The sequence below is a fragment of the Phoenix dactylifera genome, chromosome 16 (assembly GCF_051530095.1).
Source record: "Phoenix dactylifera cultivar Ajwa chromosome 16, Ajwa_hap1_PhDact_Kaust_v1.1, whole genome shotgun sequence".
NCBI lineage: Eukaryota > Viridiplantae > Streptophyta > Magnoliopsida > Arecales > Arecaceae > Phoenix > Phoenix dactylifera.
The window spans coordinates 22977004-22999242 of record NC_143205.1 but is presented as its reverse complement, the minus strand read 5'-3'; the positions used below and the strand labels follow the sequence as shown (position 1 = coordinate 22999242).

The 22239-nt window shown below is 44.0% G+C and overlaps 3 protein-coding genes across 3 annotated transcripts; 1 reads left to right on the top strand and 2 right to left on the bottom strand.

The window, feature by feature from the left end:
* The first annotated feature begins 1723 nt into the window (after positions 1-1723).
* Positions 1724-2558, top strand: LOC103711870 (late embryogenesis abundant protein 1-like). The gene is made up of 3 exons (XM_008798182.3): positions 1724-1854; positions 1938-2060; positions 2235-2558. Exons 1-3 carry the CDS (start codon positions 1801-1803, stop codon positions 2346-2348), a joined length of 291 nt encoding a protein of 96 aa, XP_008796404.1. The 5' UTR covers positions 1724-1800; the 3' UTR covers positions 2349-2558.
* An 807-nt stretch (positions 2559-3365) lies between these two features.
* LOC103711871 (FT-interacting protein 3) lies at positions 3366-7001 on the bottom strand. The gene has a single exon (XM_008798183.6). The coding sequence runs from the start codon at positions 6623-6625 to the stop codon at positions 3653-3655; it is 2973 nt and encodes a 990-aa protein (XP_008796405.4). The 5' UTR covers positions 6626-7001; the 3' UTR covers positions 3366-3652.
* A 3263-nt stretch (positions 7002-10264) lies between these two features.
* Positions 10265-18160, bottom strand: LOC103711872 (hypothetical protein At1g04090). Its single transcript, XM_008798184.5, has 2 exons — positions 17778-18160; positions 10265-12341 (listed from the first exon to the last, which is right to left on the bottom strand). Exons 1-2 carry the CDS (start codon positions 17884-17886, stop codon positions 10762-10764), a joined length of 1689 nt encoding a protein of 562 aa, XP_008796406.3. The 5' UTR covers positions 17887-18160; the 3' UTR covers positions 10265-10761.
* Between the last annotated feature and the right edge of the window lie 4079 nt (positions 18161-22239).

Genomic DNA, 22239 nt, shown 5'->3' with positions numbered 1-22239 from the left:
GACACACACACACACACACACACGCACACACAAAAAAAAATAGAGTGAACAGAAAATAGAGATAAAATTCTGCATTTCATAGAAAAAAATTTCATGTGGAATATAGAAAAAATTTAATTCCTACTGGCTAAAAATTAGAATAAATTTTTTTTTCTTCAAAAGTGCCCCGAAAATTTTATATAGTACATGATATGATTTTTTTTAATTAAAAGTATAACATATATTTTACATTTTTTTCATAAATCTAGATGCTCAATCAAAAATAAACCACTATTTAATGTGTCACTTTCATATGATCGACTAAATATGCAAAGATCATTTTTTCAAATATTAACTTTGTAAAAAAACATTCTAGTGAGAAAAAATTTTTCATGAACCAAACAAGTCCTAAATGTGCCTAGATGGTCAGATGGCAAGTCTCGATCGTTTGGATGTTTTCATTTTAGATTCTTGCCATCAAATTTTCGTGACACCAGATTTTCATCATCAGATCATTTCGACAACATAGTTTTGCAACCATATCACCAACTTTGGCCACATTTTCTACACACACTTGAATTTAACTTTTGAATTGTGGATAACCTGTTGTTATCTACCTTTAGGGGCCTTTATAAATAACCGTTAAGCTTACCCTCTTAGCCACATGCCAAGATGATTAGTCATTTGTATTCCATGCCCAATTCTTAAGTGAGGGAGGTTCCTAGAGCAATTTTTGCTACAAAGCTTGGAGAGCAATTTGTTGGAGGCATTCCAACGATTGAACACGCTTCGTCTTCTTTTGGGCTACTCTTCTTTTTCTCTCCTTGTTCTCTCCTTTTGATCATTTTATTCACATCCATCCCTTGTTATGTCTCCCATGCATGCATTTGGACTAGGCATCTAGCTTATCCATTATTTTTATTAAGAGATTTTTTCTTGAGGGAGCAAGGAGTGTCTTATTCTTTTTTGTCTCCCTTACTATACCGTAGTATGTATCAGCTCATGGCAGTGTTAATATTTTATTATGCTCTATTATGTAATACTATGCTAAATAGGGCGTATATCATAGTATGTATCAACTCATGGTAGTTTTGAAATTTTATGCATGCATCAACCTTTTTTTGCTACACACATGTTTTCTTATTTTAAATCATTTTTATTTTCCGGTCATTCTTATGGAGACTATTGGGCTGAGCATGCTACAAGGGAAAGCCCGCAATATAATTTCAATGATAAAAAAGAGATGTACCAACGGCGAACTTTAAAAAAACCCCTCTCCAACAAGAGCAAACAATCCAGTAATAGATCGAAATTTTAGATTTTTTGTTTTGTGGCGGTTTATTATAAGTTTCCAATGACAACGTCTAGCGGAGGAGAACTCACAATCCGAAAATTGGGTTCACTTCATGATAGTAGGCAGGTTGGATTTTGGGAAGAAATGAAAGGCGGTAGGGTAAATGGGATGGGAGCACGGTAAAAGGTCGGATTTTATCGAGACTTTTACCCACTTTTATTTTTTATCGATCCCGTCGCAGGTGCTACACTTGACCGTTTCCATCGTAACTACCTTTGCCTCGTCAAAGGCATTATTACCCTCGTACCAGAAAAAAAAAGGCCTTATGACCCGCTCGTACCTCCTAAAACCCAACACGTGCAATAGTTCCATCCATCAAACACGTGCACGTGTCAGCCACAAATAGCGACCTTGAATTCTATATAAATCCCCACACTAGTCCCTGAACACAAGGCGAAGGCGTGAGAAAGCTTGAGCTGCGCTACTCTCCTCCTCCCCCTTTTTTTTCGTAATTATATTCACCGAAGATGTCGAGCACCCAGCAAACCTTCCGCGGCGGGAAAGCCCACGGAGAAGGCCAGGTTGGCTTTTCTGTTCTTGGGCTGATTTAGTGCTTGGATTTAGTTGACGCCTGACCGTTGGTGGTGCATTTTGATTCGTGCAGGCCAAGGCGGATCAGATGATCCAGTCCGCCAAGGACACCGCCCATTCCATCACCGGCGGGTCATCGGACACCCGCCAGTGCGCCCAAGAGAATAAGGAGCAGGCGGCCGGCTTCCTCCAGCAGGTTCACTGCATGAATGCCCACCGAGTTTCTCTTAATTGCCAAAACGCCACTTGTCATGATGATTTTTTTTTTCTTTTTCCCTAGAGAGTGATTTCATTTTGCAGTTTGCTTTGCTTTAGATGGCTATCATCATCTCATTAACATTGTCTTTTATTCTCTAAAAATTTTTTAAAGACCGGAGAGCAAGTGAAGCAGATGGCGCAAGGAGCGATGGATGCAGTGAAGAATGCCACAGGAATGGGAAATGCCAGCAGTGGCACCACCACCACCCCAACCAGCAAGCACTAGATATTTTTCAATGTTCACTATTTCCGGTTGTTATGTGAGCAATTGTTTTGAATGTCTTGCGTCAATAAGCTTGGAGGGTTCTGAGTGTTCCAAGTCCTGTTTTTTTGTTGTGTTTCTTCTGCATCATCACTTGGATTTCAAATTTTTGCTATGGATTCAACTTTCCATGTAGTGAATTCTCCCCAGCTAATACAATGCAGTATTTATCTATATCTGGCCTTTATCCCTGCATTTACAAATTTAATTTAGTAATCTGCTTATTAGTAAGAACATGATAAGGTGGTGAATGGTGCACGAGAAAATGGCTAATGAATGCATCAAAGAAGAATCATGTGTTTTTGTTTGAGAGAGAGAGAGAGAGAGAGAGAGAGAGAGAGAGAGAGAGAGAGAGACGTGCTTGGAGTGTTCCCAGAACAGAGCCATTTCAGAGGCATATCATATAACCAACGTTAGTAATTGGATTTGAAATCAGTAGAAGCATGCCTTTAATGGTTTCATTAAAATTTGGTGTTAGGAAACACTGCTACCAAATCCTTACCTGCGTATGTTCATGTTTATAATCTCTTGGCCGGATGCTCTTGCCTGTATTTATGTACATGTTCCCATGCTCTTGGCCGGACGGACAGCAGTGCAGTAGTTAGCCAAATACTCTGATTCAATGAACGCTAATCTTTTTGAGAAGTTAGGAAAAAAAAAAACAACAAAAAGAAACAGCCGGGAGAGACAATGGAGAACATCGAGCGTAGTTCCACACATTCTAGATCCCTTTCCAGATGAAAATATTACACCCATCGCATAAAAGTAGTCGACTTCAAACTACAAGATGAGAGTCATAATGCCATTCATAATACCAATCCTTGATGATGCCATTAACGTGCTTTTCCTCCGCCCTAAAGCTGTAAAGCAAAGGCAAATCATGATAACAAGAAACTCTCACTTGCTTATTTCCATCCAGCTCTATCAATGATAACTTTGTAAAGATAAAAGCATTTCAATCACCAATTACTCATGAATCCCTTTTAACAACAACAAAAAGGCAATGATCAATGCATTGCTCCAACGAACTTTAGACTAAGTACAACAACCAATACACGACAAACGCTTACATATAATTATATCGGAACCTGGTACAAAACGACAATCTCCATGTTCCAGATAACTACAGCAGCATAATGACAAGAAACTACCTACTACGATAGGGACACATCTGCTCGCGACAAACAGCCAGCCGCGGAGCCACACTGCAGCAGAACCACTGTACCTTCGAAGAATCCAAAACAATGCACCATTTTTTCCCGCCGCCTTCACAACAAGCTATCGGCCTTACTTGGTAGCCTCCTAAAGAAGCTCATCGCCGGCGACGGCAGCCGGTTCCTGAACCTCGGTGGCCTCAGCGCATACACCCCCCATGCTGCCATCAGCGCCCGGAAGGGAACGAAAAAGAACACCGCAGCCGCCATCAGACAGAAGAGCATGAAGAGGAACGTCGCTCGCGGATCCCTCCAGCTCAGCAGTGCCTGCACCCTCTCCCCTTGAGATGCCATGTCCCCCACCACCGTCTGCACCCGCCCGGCCACGCTCCGCAGCCGGTCATACCTCATCCGCACGATCTCTCCGCTCCGGCTCGTCGGGAACGTATCAAATTCCTCGTCCAATTCATCCCCGAACACCGCATCAGCATGCGACAGCCGGGTGTCCATGTGCGGTGGGTGGCGCGGCCGCCGCCGGTACCGCAGCAGCCCCACGCCCGCCATTGTGAAGCAGGCGGTCGGAAGGATCAGCTCCGGGAACAAGGCAAACACGACATAGAGAGCGACGACGAGGAACGACTGCACGGGGCGGTGCCAGCTGCGGACCGTATCGACCCAGCGGCCGATGGCGATGGGGCCGGAGAGCACCGAGACGAGGCGGAAGAAGTTGGCCTTGCTCCGCCTCATGCTCCACAGGTGGGACCCATGATCGAGCATGTACTCGACCACCTCCCGGCCCAGCGGTGGCTCGGCCCGGCCTAGCCGCGCGGCCACCACGTTGGTCGCCTGGAACCGCAGGTTCTCCACCTGCCGGACCATCAACGGGTCCACGTAGTGCGCCTTGGGCAGCAGCGGGCGGAGGTAGGCGTGGAGCATGTTAGCTGTGTTGGCGCACGAGAAACGGACAGCCAGATGGAGCTCCCCCATCTTCTTAACACCGGATGGATGCAGCATCAGCAACGGGTAGGCGTGGGTATACACCCGATCCGTCTCCAGAGCGGACAGCCGGATCCGGACCTTTCCGATCCGGTTGTCGCGGGGGCCGCCACCGCCGGCCTGGGGGGAATTCTTGTCGATGTGGCAGTTGTCGAAGACGCCGACGGTGATGACGGTGCAAGGGTCGAACACCTCCCAGGTGTACTGTTCGTTCCACCTGGGAGACACCGAATCGACGACGGTCCGAGTCCGGATCCACTTCTGGCCGTACTTGGCCACGCAGTAGGAGTCGGTCGTCCCGCCCTTCCCCTCCCGGATTTTCATCGGCATCAGGCCGGAGGCCCCCAAGACACCGAGCTCGAGGACCCCCACGTGCGGGGACCAAAGCCGCTTCGCCGTTGGCCGGAGGTCGCTGCTGTACGCGGTCGCCTCGTCCAGCACGTGATATCCGCCGTCCAGGCTGAGCCGGAGATGCACCCGGCTCCCGAACCGGCCCGGCCCACCGGGCGGACCCCGGTCGAGGGTGGCCCAACTCGACCCCACAGGCTTCTCGTCCATCCGCCGCTCGATGGCCGAAACGGGGATCAGAACCCGGCCCAGGACCTCGTCCTTGTTGGGACCCAGCCGGTCCTCGATAGAAACCATCAACACGTCATCGAACGGCTCGGCGACGACGAACATGATATCTTCGTTCCAGAGCGGGTTCGACGGACCGCGATTCGGCATGACGGGTGCGGACCGGGTCCGGAGCACTTGGTTCCCGACCTGGGCCCTGGCGAAGAGGTCCGGCAACCGGCCCATCGCGGCGGCGCCTTCTTTGCCGGGGACGAGATCCTGGGCCTCGATGACGGAGACGCGGAGGTACCAGAGCTTGGGCGCGACGTAGACCTTGGATTTGATGGAGGCGAGGCCGTCCCCGTGGACGCCGGCGGCTTTGGAGTGCCAGGCCTCCGCGAAGGCCTCGTCCGCCTGGGTCCCGAACCAGACCGAGACCATGACCTCTCCTTTGGCCTTCTCCCCCTTCCTGTCTTCCATTCGGTACCACTGCGGGGCCAGCGTGCTGTCCGGCGGGACCCGCCGCGGGACCTCGCTGAGATCGAAAGCCAGCCGTCCGATGAACTCCTCCTTGCCCTTCTCCTTGACGAAGATCTCCACCGCCGAGGACTGGATGGTGTCTTTGGAGAAGGCGAAAACCTGGTCCCAGCAGTGGGTTCCGGCAGGTTGGGTCAACCCCCGGTAGTTCCCAAGCTTTACCTCCGCGTGCGACTCGCCACCACCGGCGACAGGAAGGTCCCGGGCGCGGACCACCCGGACGTACAGGTACTGCATCTGCTCCACCAAGTCGTAGGTGGCGCTCGCCTTGTTGCGGTGGGCGCCGCCGCCGCCGCCGCCGCCGCCGAGCTGGGGACGGGTCTCTTTCAGAGAGAAGTCCTGGCCGACGGGCATGACCCCGGCGCCGGGGTACGGCTCATGGCCCATGGGCGTCCCGGAGGTGAGGACCACCGGCTTGATGTCGGGCGGAGCAGGGTGGTCCGCCGGCCCAGCCGGCGGCGCAGCAGGCTTCTGGGGCTGCGGAGGTTGGACCACCGCCGTAGCGGCCTGCTTCGTCTGCGGCTTCTCCGGCACGTGCGCTTTGGCTTTCGTGACCCTCCGATCATTGTTCCCCACCGCGGCGGGGGCTCTGTCGCCGGTGGTCCGGTATATCTTAAGACTTATATCGCCGCGAATGTGAGAAAAAAGGCTCCTTTTTTCGAGGGTGAAGAGCTGGGGAACGGCCTCCTCCCCGGGGGCGGGGACGCCGGCGGCGGGGATGCGCACCTTCCCCAAAAAGTTCCGGCCGCCGGGGCCGGCCCCGCGCTCGTTGTAGACACCAACATCAATGGCACGGTAGGGCAAATCATCATGATCAAAGATAGGGAAAACCAACCTCTCGTTCCAAACCGGGCTCAAGTCCTTCGCTTTCGAGCTTGTCCGCCGCTTTTGGTGCTCGAACTCCACCTCCACGAACGGCGACGACGAGCCCTGCCCGTCTTTAGGCATCAAGTTGTGCGCTGCCACCACCTCCACCACGAGCTTCTCCTCCTTCCCCATCTCTCTCTCGCGGTGAGAGGAAGCAACGCTCGCTGGCGGAGCAGCCGCAGTGGAGAGAAGCAGAGGGTGTGAGGGGTATTAGTAATTTATTAGAGGCGAGAATTTTCAAATAATTTGGGATAAAAAAGGAAATAACAATAAATAGGGGCACCGGGGGAAGAGACTCTCATGCTTTAGCGATGGGAGAGGGGTATTTTGGGAAGCGCGAGGGCCTCGGGCTGCGGAGAGCGGAGACAACACGGGGGCGGGGGTTCGGAAAAGCGGAGGGCTATAATGGGCGACAAGAGGAAATAAGGCAGGGACAGCGACAGGTGGATGGGCTTATGTTTTCTCTTCTCTCTCCAGTCTACCCTCGAAAGAGAGTGAGAGAGAGCGGATTTTATAGGAGTCGTCGTCGCAGGCGCGCGTGCAGAATCTCCAGAGAATTGATAAATTCGATGCTCGATTTTAAAACGCGCCCGCCGGTTTGCTGCTCCGCAGGAACTATTACAATGTACGCACGACAGCATCCGATTGGTGGTACCGGATTAGACGTTCGTTATCAGAGGCTTCGATGTTATTCTGTGGGATTGGGGAGTGGATTGGGATTTGGTTGGTCGGAGAAGGAGGCCGTACCAGACCGGGGTCAGCAGTCTGGAGCCAGGCAGGATTTGACCGTCTTTTGTGACGCGGAGGACCAAGTTGACGACACGTGGAGCGTTTGGTGGGGGCAGGCGGGGGAACTGAAGCGGCTCTTTCTCGGGGGGATAAAAGGCGTGAGGTGGTGGTATTCGGGTGTTTAAATGCGGCGAGATTTGGGAGGAGATGTCTGTGGGAGGTAACGCGTGAGGGGGCGCAAGGACTGGCACCGGGAGCAGTGACTTTGCCGTTTTGAGAGGGTGGGATGGCGGGAAGAGGACAGAGATGGAGATTGAAATATAATGAGTAGATTTTTTTTTTTTGGTTTTGTCATGATGCGTGAATAATAAATGTCAGTGGGGTGGAACAACCAACCTTGGACTTTTCATCATTTTTTTATTTAAAATTTTCGGATTTCTGGTACTGTAAGCATATATCTTGTGTTATAAAGTCACAGCATTTATTACCTGGTCATGGCTGCTATTTTTATCGCAACGGTTATGCCATGAAGCACTTTTTACTGTTTATTCTGGATATATAATATTTTTCAGTTTTGGAAAAAAATCTCAGTGATACTCTAAATCATGGAACGACAATTAAAGGCTTACGTCAGCATCCTAGCTAAAATATGGTACTGCTTGACTTTCGTCAAGATTCGTCTAATTGGATTAGATTTTTGGAACGCTTGCAATATATGTTTTTTAAATTCAACAAACTCAAAGTCCTGGTATACAACAATTCCTTTTGAGAAACTCTATCCACCAATTAAATTGATAGGGCTTGCGTCAGAATTTAGAGTCATCCACAATATTATTAATGATTTCTAGTTTATATCTTTCAAGATATTTTGTTCCTTGACATGATTTAGAGAAAGTTGCATCAACGAGTGTGTCTGGCTAGGTTTAAGTTACACCTGCTGTAAGTATTGTAGAGTAACATTTTTTTGAAGTTGATGATAGAAATTATATATTGATAATTTAAGCTATTGGATATGATTTGCTATTTCTAAATTGCCTATACATGAAAATTTATATAACTTATAGACTCATAACATTTGCATCGTATGATCAAAAAATAAATATTTAAATAATATAAAGAAAATTGACTACTTGATGTCTAGGCTAGAGATCTCTAAATCACATAAGTCTTGGTAATCAGTAACTTAGAGATAGTCGATCACATTCAATAGCTCGAATAATAGTATCCACCTAATATGTTAACTCTTTTCCGAAAATTCTACGTGAAAAATGAAAATATGAAGAATTGTATCTAGCACTAGCCATAAAGCTTTAATTTCTCATTTGTTTTCTACACAAATTATCATGTAATGTGTAATATTGAAATGAAGTGAGTTTTTAAACATGAACACTTTTACATATAAACCCTTGCCAAGTAAAAAAATCTACATATCGATCCAATGAGCGAAGTTTGAACTAATACAGGCACATCTCCTGTCCAAACTAGCCTCTGTAAGAGCAGCGAGTAATATTTCACACTGGTCATACGATGAAACATCTGCTACTTGATGTTTTTTCTCACAATTATACAGAATTAACAGGTTGGTTTAAGATATGATAAGTATTACCTGCCCTGTGGAGATGAAGACAGGGTCCATCAGCTCAAGGGAAAGTGGGAACCGAAAATCATCTGAGCTTGTTTTGTTCTGGAGTGTAACAGAAGTTGGATTCTCCATGACTACACAATCTTTAAGCTTGTTAAGCAAGGACGACATTTCTTCCAAGCATTCCTCAGACTCTCAACAACTAGAAATTGCCATTTCATGTAAAAAAAAGCAGATGATTCCTTCTTCATGTCATTTATGGTTCTGAATTGCAACTTCTCTGTGATGCAGGACAACTGCAGGAAGGAGAGGGAAGGAGAAAGAAGAGGAGGGGGGAGAAGAGGAGGAGGGGAAAGAAAGAGGAAGAAGAAGATAGAGAGGCTAATTTTCTTTCATCATTCATCCATTAAACCCTAAACATCAGGATGGACCCATATATATAGGGTCACAAAATAACAAATAACCCCTACAAATAAAATAATTCCAAAAAGCTCCTAAAATGACAATATGCAAATAAACCCAATCAACATAAAATAAATCAATCTAAAATAAAATCAGGCTGGCTGAATCGGCTGGGACCCGCTGAGCTGGCTGGATCCTGTGGCGACCGGCTGACCTGGCACTGGTGTCCGCACCACTCTGAAATTGTTTTACAGATTAGATAGGGTCACGGTGCTTCTTCCCAAATGCCCGATTCAAGTCCTTGAGGAGTTGTATAATTTTTCCTTTTGCACTTCAAAACTGGGCTCAATCGGGAAAATTTCGAAAAATAGTATTTGGCTATAATTCTCGAGCAAATTACCGTGCTAATACAACGCGTGTAGCTGAAAAGTATATTAGAAGAAGAAATGAGGGACATGGATTGACGCAGTTGAGGAATCATCTTTATATGTACCTATGTGTCCATGTATGTATGCATCTATTTTATCCATCCATCCGTCTATATAAAAGGAAAGAGGAAGCAACAATACCAAATCCATGTGATTAATAAAACTGGAAGCCAATTTACAAGAGCACAGTGATTTGGAATGATAGTTGTTCCAGTGGATGCACAAACAATGGAAAAATTGAATGAACATGATTTATAAGACTGTTTATATTAAAAGTAAGCACAAAAAAATGATGTAAACCAACTAATTTCAAATTTAGTTGCACGGTCAAATTCGTGCATGATATACCATAAACTTAAATAGAAGGCAAGAAATAATAATATATATATAAATTTTGATAGAAATACCAAGAGGATCCAACTTTTTTTTTTGATGTTAACAGTTCTGGAACTTCTTCAGATATATCAAGCTTGCCATGGGATACTGCACTCCATGCCTTCTCAATATGTTTGGTCACCTTCAGAAATTTAAAACCACAAGAAGACAGTTGTCGGAGTTGGAAAATAACTGTGAATCCCCTGTCCCCGATGAACTGATACATGTTAAATAGGAAAGATACTGGTTCACAAATTTTTGCTGAGAGAATGACACTTATTTTATCAGATTATACATGCTACTAATAAACTGCAGCATAAAATGTTGTACATTTATGTTCTTACAGGACTAAGATCTCAACTGCCTTCACACTCTTTTAGGTGTATCACACATGAGCCTAAAGAAGAGCTGGAAGTGGTGTTACATGAATCCAAAGAAAAATCACACAGAATTGGGAACATAGCCCTTTTGTTGCATCGATGTGGCCTGGTCTATCCTTCATAATACAGCTGAACTAGAAATACATCAAATATATGCACAACCTAGAACCTGATGCTGACTAGCGAGTTCTGATCTTTGGATGTTAAGTATCCCAAACAACTTTCAATTAATGCCACAGAGATGGCTCTGTCACAACATCTCCAAATCTGAAGAAAACAGCTGGAGAAAATGGAACAAATACTCCAAAGTTTCTGCTCCATGTAATATACAAAACTGATATAACAGCCACACCTAGATAGACAATCGCGAAGCTAGCCTCTTTCATCTCCTTCCCAATTGTTCTTTTCCTTAGGACCCGTCGGTCCTTCCTCCCCGTATAACTCCGTTGGAAGCTTATCAAAAATGTTCTCCACTGAAAACCTGAGATTCAAGGGCAAGTAACCAAGTATCTTCTCCAACTCTGATCTTGAATTATAAATGATAGTTGGACCCCACTCTCTCATGTACTGCAACCAAGGTGGTTCCAACACTACATTTCCAAGATACTCTGCCGCAATAATATGGTACTTGACACTAGAATCCAAAACAAGCTTGCTTCGGGCAGCATCATTCCTCACACCTATCCCAAGTGTTTGGGACCCTTGTAGGTAGTTCCCAGGGTGTGGGAAACTAGCATGCCCACTCTTTGATGAGTATACAACTGCTTTGTTACCATGAATGAACTCCAAGCTTGGGGTGTCAACCCACTCCCCACTACTGTGCTGAGAGTAATATATACTCCAAAGCTCACCTGTAAAATTGCTTATTCGAAGCGTGAAGTGCTCCCAATCTCCAACATGTTGTCCAATCTTGTCAAGAGAAATATTTACCGGCCCAATCTTGATGGTGGCAGGGCCATTGAAGGGGCAAAACACCCACATTGCAATATCTGTAAAGGTTCCTCCGAGAGCTGCCTTGACATGAGCATAAAGCTGTGCACATTCTAGGTTTCCATGCTTGACATAACTATTCCTATTATCATCCGGTAAATCTATCCAATACTCTCCATCATTTCCCCCTCCACTAGGGAGATTTGAACCATTGGCATCAATAGCTTCTCCAACCGACTCCCCTCTCTTATAAAGAGTAGCCCCATTTTTGAAAAACCAGGAAACTGATGAAGGCAAATAAATCTCTTTTGGATGGAAGAAAACAGTGGGGCCATAATGCTTGATAAGTGCATGGATCTGCTCCAAATTTGGCATTGCATGTAGAGAGAAATTGGCATTCTTCAAGCAAAAAATGTTTGGCCGATAGCCAGAGCTCCTTGCAGCACTGCAGAAGAATGTTCCTACAGAAACACCTTTTCCCCCCATCCCCCGATCAGAAGGTCGTGTGCTCCATACTCGGAAAGGAACCTCTGAATTCATCGACTCTGTATGAAGTATTAAACCATGAGTCTCGCATTCATCTGTAAGATCAGCTCGAACACACCTGACTTCATCGAGTGAGGGCTTTTGGGGTTCTTTAGTGACCACAAAACCCACAGCTTTATAGTATTCTGGAGGGCTTGGAAGCCAGAAACAGCCACATCCATAACAATTATCTTCATTCCATATATTTGAACTCCATACGAGCATGTAGTCTATGGGTTTCTGGAGAGCTGGTAGATCTGTCACATTACAAGCAAAAGATTCTCTTGCTGCAAGAACAAAACCATGCAAAGGTTGATCATCCGTTTGGGCATAATGGCCAAGGCTGAAAAAGCCATCTGGTAACCCTATGGGTTTGAAAAATGTGGCTCCTTTGCCCTTATCCTCTAATGAAATGCAGCTCCAAATGCTCTGGAATTTGGTAATCTCTACAACTTCCAATTCTCCTATACATATTTTTCCCTGAGCAAAGCCTTCACCTGTGAAAATAGCCATCAAAAGATGCAGTAATTTGCTACTAGTTTGAAGCACAATATGAGAAGCTTAAACTTAAAGCTAGAGTCAAGAAGAAACATTCTTCTCTCAATTGATCGTTTAACAAAAATACTGATACACCTCGGAACCGACCACAGTCAACGTGACAGGCTGACCAATCAGAGCTCACCATGAAATCTCCAATCAACCAATCAAAGCCTGCCACATGACCGACCCAAAGGCACGCGGATAGTCCTTCAAATTTCAATTCTTTCCAACTTGGCGATACCTCGGCCATGATTGCGAGCGGTTTCCATAACTGCATGAGTGAGATGCGCGGAGCACAATGCGTGAGCGAAATGCCGTCATGTAACCTTTGGGACATGTGGTGGGCTATCAAAGACGGTCGATCTGTATGCTCGAATCTCTCAGCAACGGGCACCGACCATCGCCTATACAAACCACTCCCAGAAAACCCTCCAGGTAAGTGCTATCGAGGCCTTTATTATGCTCTTGTGTTATCGCTCTACTACTCCCACAGTATCTCCATTATTTTCTGAGAGTTTTTCTAATTTAGGCATCGGAGGATCCCCTATCGGACACTCTCCGGCAAGAAAAATTTATTGCCTTTGTTGCTTTAGGTCAAATCCGATGTTCGAGCAAAGTTCCGAGCACGATCTTCTCTTTCCAGCACCATCTCAGAAGCGACCAACATTGGAGCGATCAACATCTGAGTGCAGCGACCACCACCTCGGAGGCGCATCGCGACATTCGGCCACCTCTACGGTCTGAACGGCCATCCTTCGAGCCCTCTAGCCACTCAACCAGCTTGGCACCTTGGTCAGATCGATTCCTGTACGATAACAGATTGACGCAAGAGGAAGCACTCGTGATCCCACTACCGGAGGTTCTATCAAACAACAGACGATTCACAGCCATGAAGTCTCGAAGAGCACAGGCAACACCCTCGACTGCCCAGCCAAACATGCCTATAGAATCCGACAGCTCTCTACAAAGCCCTCGGAGGGCTCCACCTCCATCGGAGCCACAAGTGGTGTAAGCGGTGACCATCGAGTGTTTTAGTTGCTCGTACAGTAGGTTCAGGCGCTGACCATAGTTGTCTAAAACTTACAGTAAACAACCGCTAACCGGCACCAATAGCAGCAGGCGCGCAAGCCGAGCGACCATAGAATCTCGGCGCAGCTGAGCCAACACTCCCCTTCTTGGAGTCCAGAGTAGGCTCAGCAGAGCCATCGCTTCCGTCCTCGAAGCTCAAGAAGACCCCCTCGTAGCCACCATTCTTATCCACGGAGTCCTAGACGAGATCAGAGGTGTCAATTATTGAGCTCGCCATCTTGGGAGGGATCGATGTCTAGCTACTCCTTGCCTCGCTGATCTGAGAGAGTCTTCAAGAGGGAGGCCGACCTCGACCACAAACTTAAGGAGATGGACCATCGCCTCAAAGCCTTGAGAGGTGGCACCATGCTGAGCTTGGGAATGATGTTGAGTTCATCATCAAGCCCCCATTGTCGGCGAAGATCATGGAGGAGCCTATTCGTCTCCGGTTCAAGATGCCAGAGCTTGAGACGTATGATGGGACTATCGTGCCCTGGAACTACTTAAAGAGCTTCAAGGCTCTCATTATGCTCCAGGAAGCCACCAACTCGATACAGTGAAAAGCTGTCCCATCCACACTTCAGAGACGACCCGATTGTGGTACACTGGGCTTCAGATGAACTCCAACCATCTTTTCGAGCAATTCGAATAGACGTTTGCTGCCCATTTTATTAGCAATTGAAGGCAGAAGAAGAGTCCCGACACTCTTTTCGCCATCAAGCAGAGAGAGGATGAGCCTTTTTGAGATTACGACAGCCACTTCAATGCAGCCATCCTGAAGATCCATGACCTGAACCATTTGGTCGCCATGTCTACCATGAGGAACGGACAGAAGATCTCTCGGTTTCTCTTCTCCTTGGAGAAAAGGTTCTTGAGAGATTATGCTAAGCTCTTGGCACGAGCTGACAAGTACATCGACATGGAGGAAGCCATGGCAACTCGGCAAGGTTCGGCCAATAGCAGACTTGGCAAGAAGAAGAAAAAGAAGCAAGCTTGGAAGGACCTAAAAGAGCCCAGCAAAAAGCCGAGGAGGAACGAGGAGAATTTCCGTCATTGAGGAGTCCTCTTCGAAGGTTCGAGAGGTACATGCCTCTCAATGCCTCTCGAGGATAGATAGATCCATAATCAGAGCTACGTAAAATAGTTACAGAAGATAAAGCCAACCGCCCGCATGGATATGACCAAATTTTGCAAGTTCCACCAAGATTACGGGCATGCAATTGAGGACTACTCTAGCTCAAAATCAAAATTGAGGCCCTCGTCCAGCGAGGCTACCTTGCTGCATACATCAACAACCCACAAGGCCAAGTCGACACCAGTTGGGAGTGGTCTACTCCCGAGCTCCAGATTGACAATCGGCCGAATGTGGGGATTATAAATACTATCTCAGGTGGATCAGCAACTAGCGGAACAAGCTCGTTTGCATGAAGAACCTGTGCACGGGCTTCATGGAACGAGCTCGGGTCAACAAAGCCTCTCAAGGACACTTTTTCATTCTCGAGGATCGACCAGCTTATAGACACCACATTGGGACACCTGATACTGAGCTTCATGGATGCATTTTTGGGTTACAACCAGATCCGGATGGTGCCTGAGGATGAAGAAACGACCTCCTCCATAACTAACAAAGGGCTCTATTACTAGAGTCATGCCTTTTAGTTTGAAGAATGTGGAAACCATCTACAACAACATCTCATCAACAAAATCTTCAAGGACCAAATTGGAGGCATACGTTGACGACATGTTGGTCAAAAGCAGATAGGCCAAGCACCATGTGCCGATCTCGAGCAGGTGCGCCCTTGGGTTACCTCGAAAAAATTTCTCCGTTTGTGGTGATACAGTGCAGGATCGAGGTCATTCCAAAGAAGATCCATGCTGTGCTAGAAATGATGCCCCCGACGATGAAGAGGTACAACGCCTAGTAGGTCGCATCGCAGGCCTGCGCAAATTTGTGGCGAGATCGGCAGAGAAATGTTGGCCTTCTTTAAAGCATAGAGGCAAATCAAGACTTACACTAGTCAAAAAAGTGTCAAGCCACCTTTGATTAACTTCGAAGCTACCTTAGCTTGCCGTCCCAACTTACCAAAGCCGAGCTCAGACGAAAGGCTTTGTCTTTATTTAGTTGTCTCCCCCTTGGCGTTAAACTCGATTCTCATCCAAAAAGATGGAACACAAATGCCGATCTACTACACGAACCGAATGCTTCAGGATGTCGAGATAAGGTATCCTAAGCTTAAAAAGGTAGCCTATGCTCTGATCACCTCGGCTATCGGACATCGGCCCTACTTCCAGGCCCATTCCATCACCGTGCTGAATGACTAACCACTGAGGCAAGTCTTGCAGAAACTAGATACGCCAAAAAGGTTAAATAAATGGGTGGTTGAGTTCTAGAATTTCAACATCCACTATCGGCCCCAACCAGCCATCAAAGCTCAAGCACTAACTGACTTTCTCGTGCAGTGCACAATTTCTAAGAATGAGGAGGTTAGCAAGGAGACAAAGGAGCGCAAACCAAAAGATTTTTAGATGCTCCATGTTGACGAGTCTTCAACCCAAATATAAGCGGAGCCTACTACAACCAACGTGGTAGACCAACCAATCCTAGCAACATCTCAGCTATGATGGCGAGCAGTTACCATAACCACATGGGTGAGATGCGCGGAGCGTGATATGCAGGCGAAATGCCCATGCGTAACCTTCGAGACGTGTGGTGGGCTACTAAAGATGGCCGATCCGTCTGCCTGAATCTCTCAATAACGGGCACCGACCCTAGCCTATACAAACCACTCTCGAGAACCCTCCAGATAAGTGCTCTTTAGCCTTTTTATGTTTTTGTGCTGTCACTCTCACAACATCTCCACTATTCCTTAAGAGTCTATTTGACTTAGGCATCGGAGGATCCTCCGTCAGACACTCTCCGATAAGAGAATTTCTTCATCTGCTGTTTCAAGTCGGATCCGATGTTAGAGCGAAGGTCCGAGCACGATCTTCTTTTTCCAGCACCATCTCAGAAGCAACCAGCATTGGAGCCATCGCCACCCGAGCGCAACAATTACTACCTCGCCACTCAAAGGTACATCGCGACCTTTGGCCGACATCTATGGTCTGAATGACCAATTATCCGAGCCCTCCAGCGACTCAACTAGCTCGACGCCTCGGTCGGATAGACTCCCAAAGGCAACAAATATATAGCATTAAAACAAAGAGATTAAAACATGTTCAATTTAGATATAACATTCTATTAAATCAAAGTATAAAAATTTCAAGAATTGATTTAGGAGAGGAAAGCAGATAAGATACCGAAAGTACTATAGGTCAGATGTACTAAGAGGCTTCTATATTAATCCCAAGAATACCAGAATTTCCTTCTCAAAGGCTTCTGCATGTTGTTGAAAAATATCACTCATTACATTATTACCTGGGGTATTTCCCCAATATTAGAATTTCTCTCAAACATCAGATAACCTAGAAAAAAGAAATTATTTAGTTAAATGATTTATGGGCAACCTTTTCATTCTTCAGTTTCGAGGAAATAATTGCCGTGCACCGGAAACACCATATATTTTCAAGCAAACCATATGCAAACATGAAACTCATCTTTCCCTAAACATTAAAAAAAAAAAAAGAAGATGAAACCAATAAAAATCATATGCATGTCTAGGAACATCTAGACGTCAGGCGATTTATTATTTTGCTCATCCCCTTTCCCATTTTGCATGACATAATCGAGCAATTAGTAGGCTCCCTGTGGTTCAATGCAATTGCACTGGCATTGGAAAAGAAAACTTCTCCATCCAATGGCACTCATCATATGGTATCTCCACGAATCATGAAAAAGAAGATACTCAAGAGGAAATTCACAGCTTAATTTATGTACCAATAACTTCAAGTAGAAGATACATCAAAAAGGAAAGGACAAACCATGAAGAAGGAAAGGACAAGGCATGCAATCCATGATCCTGTAAGCATGCCATACAAGAGCTAACAATCAGGAAATTACTCCTTCATCGCATTTATTAGAAACAAGGAGGACAAACATAAAGGTATCATCAAAAAAGAAAATCATTCCATTTTCTACAATTATCACCTTATCATACGACTAGAGAGGAACAAATTATGTGAAGGAGAAGGTCCAAGAAATCCCGTTCACATGAAAAAGCCCAAGGCCAGATGCTCAAGTTTGCTAAAGGTTTGCTCAACAAACCAAAGGATTAAAACAACAATAAAAACAAAATTCACGAAGAGGACAGAGTTCAAATCAACTTGAAAGCAATGTCCATCAAAATCCCAGCTGATTCTTTGCGTTATCGATACAAGGATCGCACCTTTGGGCCACTGGGGGATGGGCGAGGGAAGGGAGAAGGGCTCCGGCTCGCGGGGGCCGACGTCGGAGGTAATTCCTCTGCTCCAGCAAAAGCACTTCCACCCGTCCATCTCCTTACCCCTCTCCTTCCAAACCCAAGACCTCAATTTAATCCTCCCTCAATCGCGTCCACATCGCGTTCGTCGATTTCGGATAATGGGTGGCGATGTCAGGAAACTTTTTTTGGATTCTTTGGCATTAGGGTTAGGGATAGGATAGAATTGGAATTAGGGTTACCTCTCTTGGAAAACGAAAAAAAAAAAATCCAAGAAGTATGGCTCCGCATCTCCTACCACGTAACGGAGATGGAAGGCAAGAAACCCGAAATAAAGGAAATAAAAATATCGACCGTTTGTTTGTTGGATTATTAAAAAAAAATAATGAGACGACCGTTGGAGAAATAGCGGTCCATCGGTCCGCTTTGACGCTACGTTTCATCCTTCATTTAAGGATGTACATCTTTCTCACATGATGCCAAGCAGATCATTATGATGGTTCTCATACTTGATTGCACTATGTACATAACATCACTAGCGACCATCATGATAGTTGCGTTATGATGCGAATGATAGACTTTCTATACATATTTCAGCCAAAATTTTCAACTGATGATTCTATTTAATCTATCTCTACTATTTGACTCCAATTTTATTGGAGGCAAGGAGTATTTTGAAATGTTTGTGAAAATATCGAGTCACAAATAGCTATTTTTTATTTTTCTTTTCCATTTCAGGCAACTGCACCTTGTACTAACTATTAGTTTAGAAACATAACTAGGTGGATACGAGGTAAAAATAATTTTCAAGAGAATAATTCTGGCCACTTACAAAAACTAATAAGCATGTTTGAATATATTTTTTTTAATCTGAAAGCATGATTTCTTTCCTGACGACTAATTGTTATGCTATCCTTACGATGGCTCACAACAATTGCTAGGCATCAGGCCTTTTACTGATTATAGGAAAAGTGTGATCAACAAAAAAGTAAAGAGATGCTTCTTGTTTGGTTGGAGCTTTTAAATAAGAAAGACGGAAAAATTGTATTTCCGTGAAAATATGATTTTTACGGAAAAAATCTTTTTTCCATGAGAAATATAGGAAAGTTACTTTTCTGTAAGCCGAAAATCGAAACATTTTTATTTTTTTTCCAAAAAAACTCTTCAACTATTATTATTTGATCTAAAGCATTAAAAATCTAATTTTTATTAAGAGTATAATAGAAATTACACATAACTTTCCCAGAAAAGTGGATAGTCAACCAAACATGTCAAAAGTACTTTTTCAGGCATCTTCTTCTCAGTAATCTGCTTTCTAGAAATCTGTTTTCTAAAAATTATATTCCTATAAAGAAAAATATTTTCTACGAACCAAACGAGCCTAACAGTTATAGATAACGCTCGTCTCAATGCTCCACTGCATTGAAAAGCTATTATGTGGAAGTTACTTTTTAGGTACCCATAAATGAATTGTAACACCACCTTAGCTTTGTGTCACAGATTTAGCCAAGCGTCGTCCTTCCACTTTTACTTCGTGCCATCCATTACCATCCATCTACCACAGGAAGGGGGGTTTAAAAGCTTTTACAAGAGAGAAAAGCTCAACAAGCAGCACAGTCTTTAAAACGAGTGGTCTATGTGAGATGGAGAATTTGACTCCCATACGCGCATCGATTCCACGGTTTCCACCCGTTAGAATATTAAATAAAAGGAAAAAAAGTTTGATTACCCAATACGACTAACTCCTCGTGTAAACCACCACACCCCCCCCCCCCCCCCCCCCCCCCCCCCCCACCAAAAAAAAAAAAAAAAAAACCCTCCATAAAATTAGAGATAAATTATATTTATACCCAATAATATGAAAAATCTAGGCTTATCTCTTGAATCTTGATACGTTTTACTGATGAAGGAATGCTTAATGGAACTCGAATTTAGAATAGTTGTCACAAATTGTTTGTAAAATGAGCACGAGGAATGTAGAAAATCTCGGGAAAGAAGCAGGACATTGCGAGACAATTCATCAAACATGCATAAGGCAGGATGCAATCCAAGGAAACATGCACAAGGCATGCTTGCACAAAGCATGATTGCCCAAGGCATGATGCAATCCAAGGAAAGACAATTGACTCACAAAACCAGATCTAGCGAGATAGAATAAGTAGATAACAAATAAATTAGGACGTCTAGGGAGAGTATTTCTCAAGATCAAATTGGGCAGCATCCGTTAAATTTTTCATGTGACGAGAGGGGAAAAAATGTAATAGGTAAGAGAATAGGTAGAGAAGGGGATGGATAAACCAGAGACGACAGAAAGAGGCAGGAGAAGGCATTAACCCCCGTAGAAGAGCAAGAGGGCGAAGAGCTTACCTTCTCGTCTCGTCCGGCGAAGCAGCAAGGGATAGGTCGGGGATCCTGATGAGAATGGAAATCTGTATAAAAATTGAGTAAATTACAAAAATCCAGTAAAATTAGCGATAAATTATACTTACATCTAATATTTTAAAAAAATTATATTTATTTTTCTAAAATTTATTTTTATCTACTACTTTAATCTATAACTTAATATGATGTTAGCGAAATCATTAACTTAAATAAGACCTAAATATCACATTAAAAAATAATCAAACTAGCCTTAAGTGATATAACATCCACCTTCGAAGGAGAATATCCATGAGAAAAATAATCTAGATCTCTCACGCAAGTGGATGCCTTTGGAATTTTTTGCTGTAGGAACTGGTATCAAGAGTTTTGTCACTTGAGCTAGCCTGTTCATGGTCCAAATCAGGCCATGGAACTATAACTGATGCATCCTTAAAAAAGAAGAGTTTTCACACACATACTGATTTGAATTCTTTTGATAGTAGAATGTTAGAGCTATCATAAGTCTATATGTAGACATAGAAATTCTCATCCACATTGATAATGTTAAAAAATTATGTCTATGGTATTGGACAAGTAGAACTCAGAATCAGTAAATGATACACCGGCATCTCCGATTATTTTGATGTGGTGGGCGGAAAAGCAAGAACAAAATTTGATCACAAAGGATGCTCGTTGTTGGATGCTAATTGGAAATTAAGGGTGCTCGTCCTGGATGCCAATTGGAAAAAAAGTTTGTCATCAATTACTCATTGGGAAGGAACTCTCGTGATAGGGTGGCGAAGCAAGAAAGAAACATTAGCTGCTCAATCTCAAAGAGAAGACTCTTAAAGATGGAAGACTTTGAAGAGATCGGAGAGTCAGAAAAGTGAAAGAGGAGCCTTATTTTTTTATAAAAATAATTTTGATTTTTATAACAGATAAACGGTTTCACTAATTTTATCAATTTAACTTGATGTAACTATAGATTTTTCAAAACATTAGATGTAAGTGTAATAAATGTAAATTTTATAAAAAAAAATATAAGGTTATTTTGGTCATTCTAAAAATTAATAGTTTGACTGACGTTCTGTTAAGTTCTTGATTAAAATATTGGATAAAAATAAACCTCAGAGGGTAAGCATAGGTTTTTCATACTATTAAGTGTAAATATAATCTAACCCTAATATCAAGAATTTTTTTGTAATTTTATTTTTCACAAGGAGCTGTTCCACCCTAGCAAAACATCTTCGAAAGACACATGTGCAAATTGGAAGGATCTTGAAAGATTAATAATATTTTTGGAGTAAAGTCCACGTGCTCACTCATATATTCACTCCACACGTTTCTAGAATCTCAATTGGTTGTTTATTTATATTTTATTTATATTACTACCATTATTTTTAACTACTCAATTCTCATTTAATATTCTATAATTATTTTATATGTAAATCTATTTTTATAATTCTACATTCTCTTTAAATTAATTATCTGCTTGATAACAATCATGCGCTCTTTTTATGTGTGCATTGAATTAACATCAAAAATAGTCTGAAAAATAACCACCTCTCTGCTTCACTCCTAATGCAAATATCAAAGACCACAACAGTTTGTTTCCATGTATTGTAGACCTAACCCATAGCACAAGTATTTTTCACCAATTCATAATATGTTGCTTGCATGAATAATGCTTGGTCATTATGTGACTCTAATATAAGATGTTATTTAACTGTTCATACTGTTACGGCTCCGCCTGTGCGGGGTACGTGAGGCACCCAGTGTCCACATGAGAGCCACATAAGGGAGGAACACAGAGCTCCCCTACTAGATATTGTCTGGTTTCGGGGCCTATACGTGTACACACGCGCTGCTCAGACCCCTCTCCGATTTTATTTTCCGTCCAAAATGCGTCTGCGGAATTTGGAGATACCCGCCTCATATGCCCAGACTTTGAAACGAGGTTAGCCAATGTGGGATCTTTCATTCACCCATCCTCGAATTAGAGCCGTCCTCGGCTCTGATATTAAATGTCACGCTTCCGCCTACGTGGGGCACGTAAGGCATTTAGTGC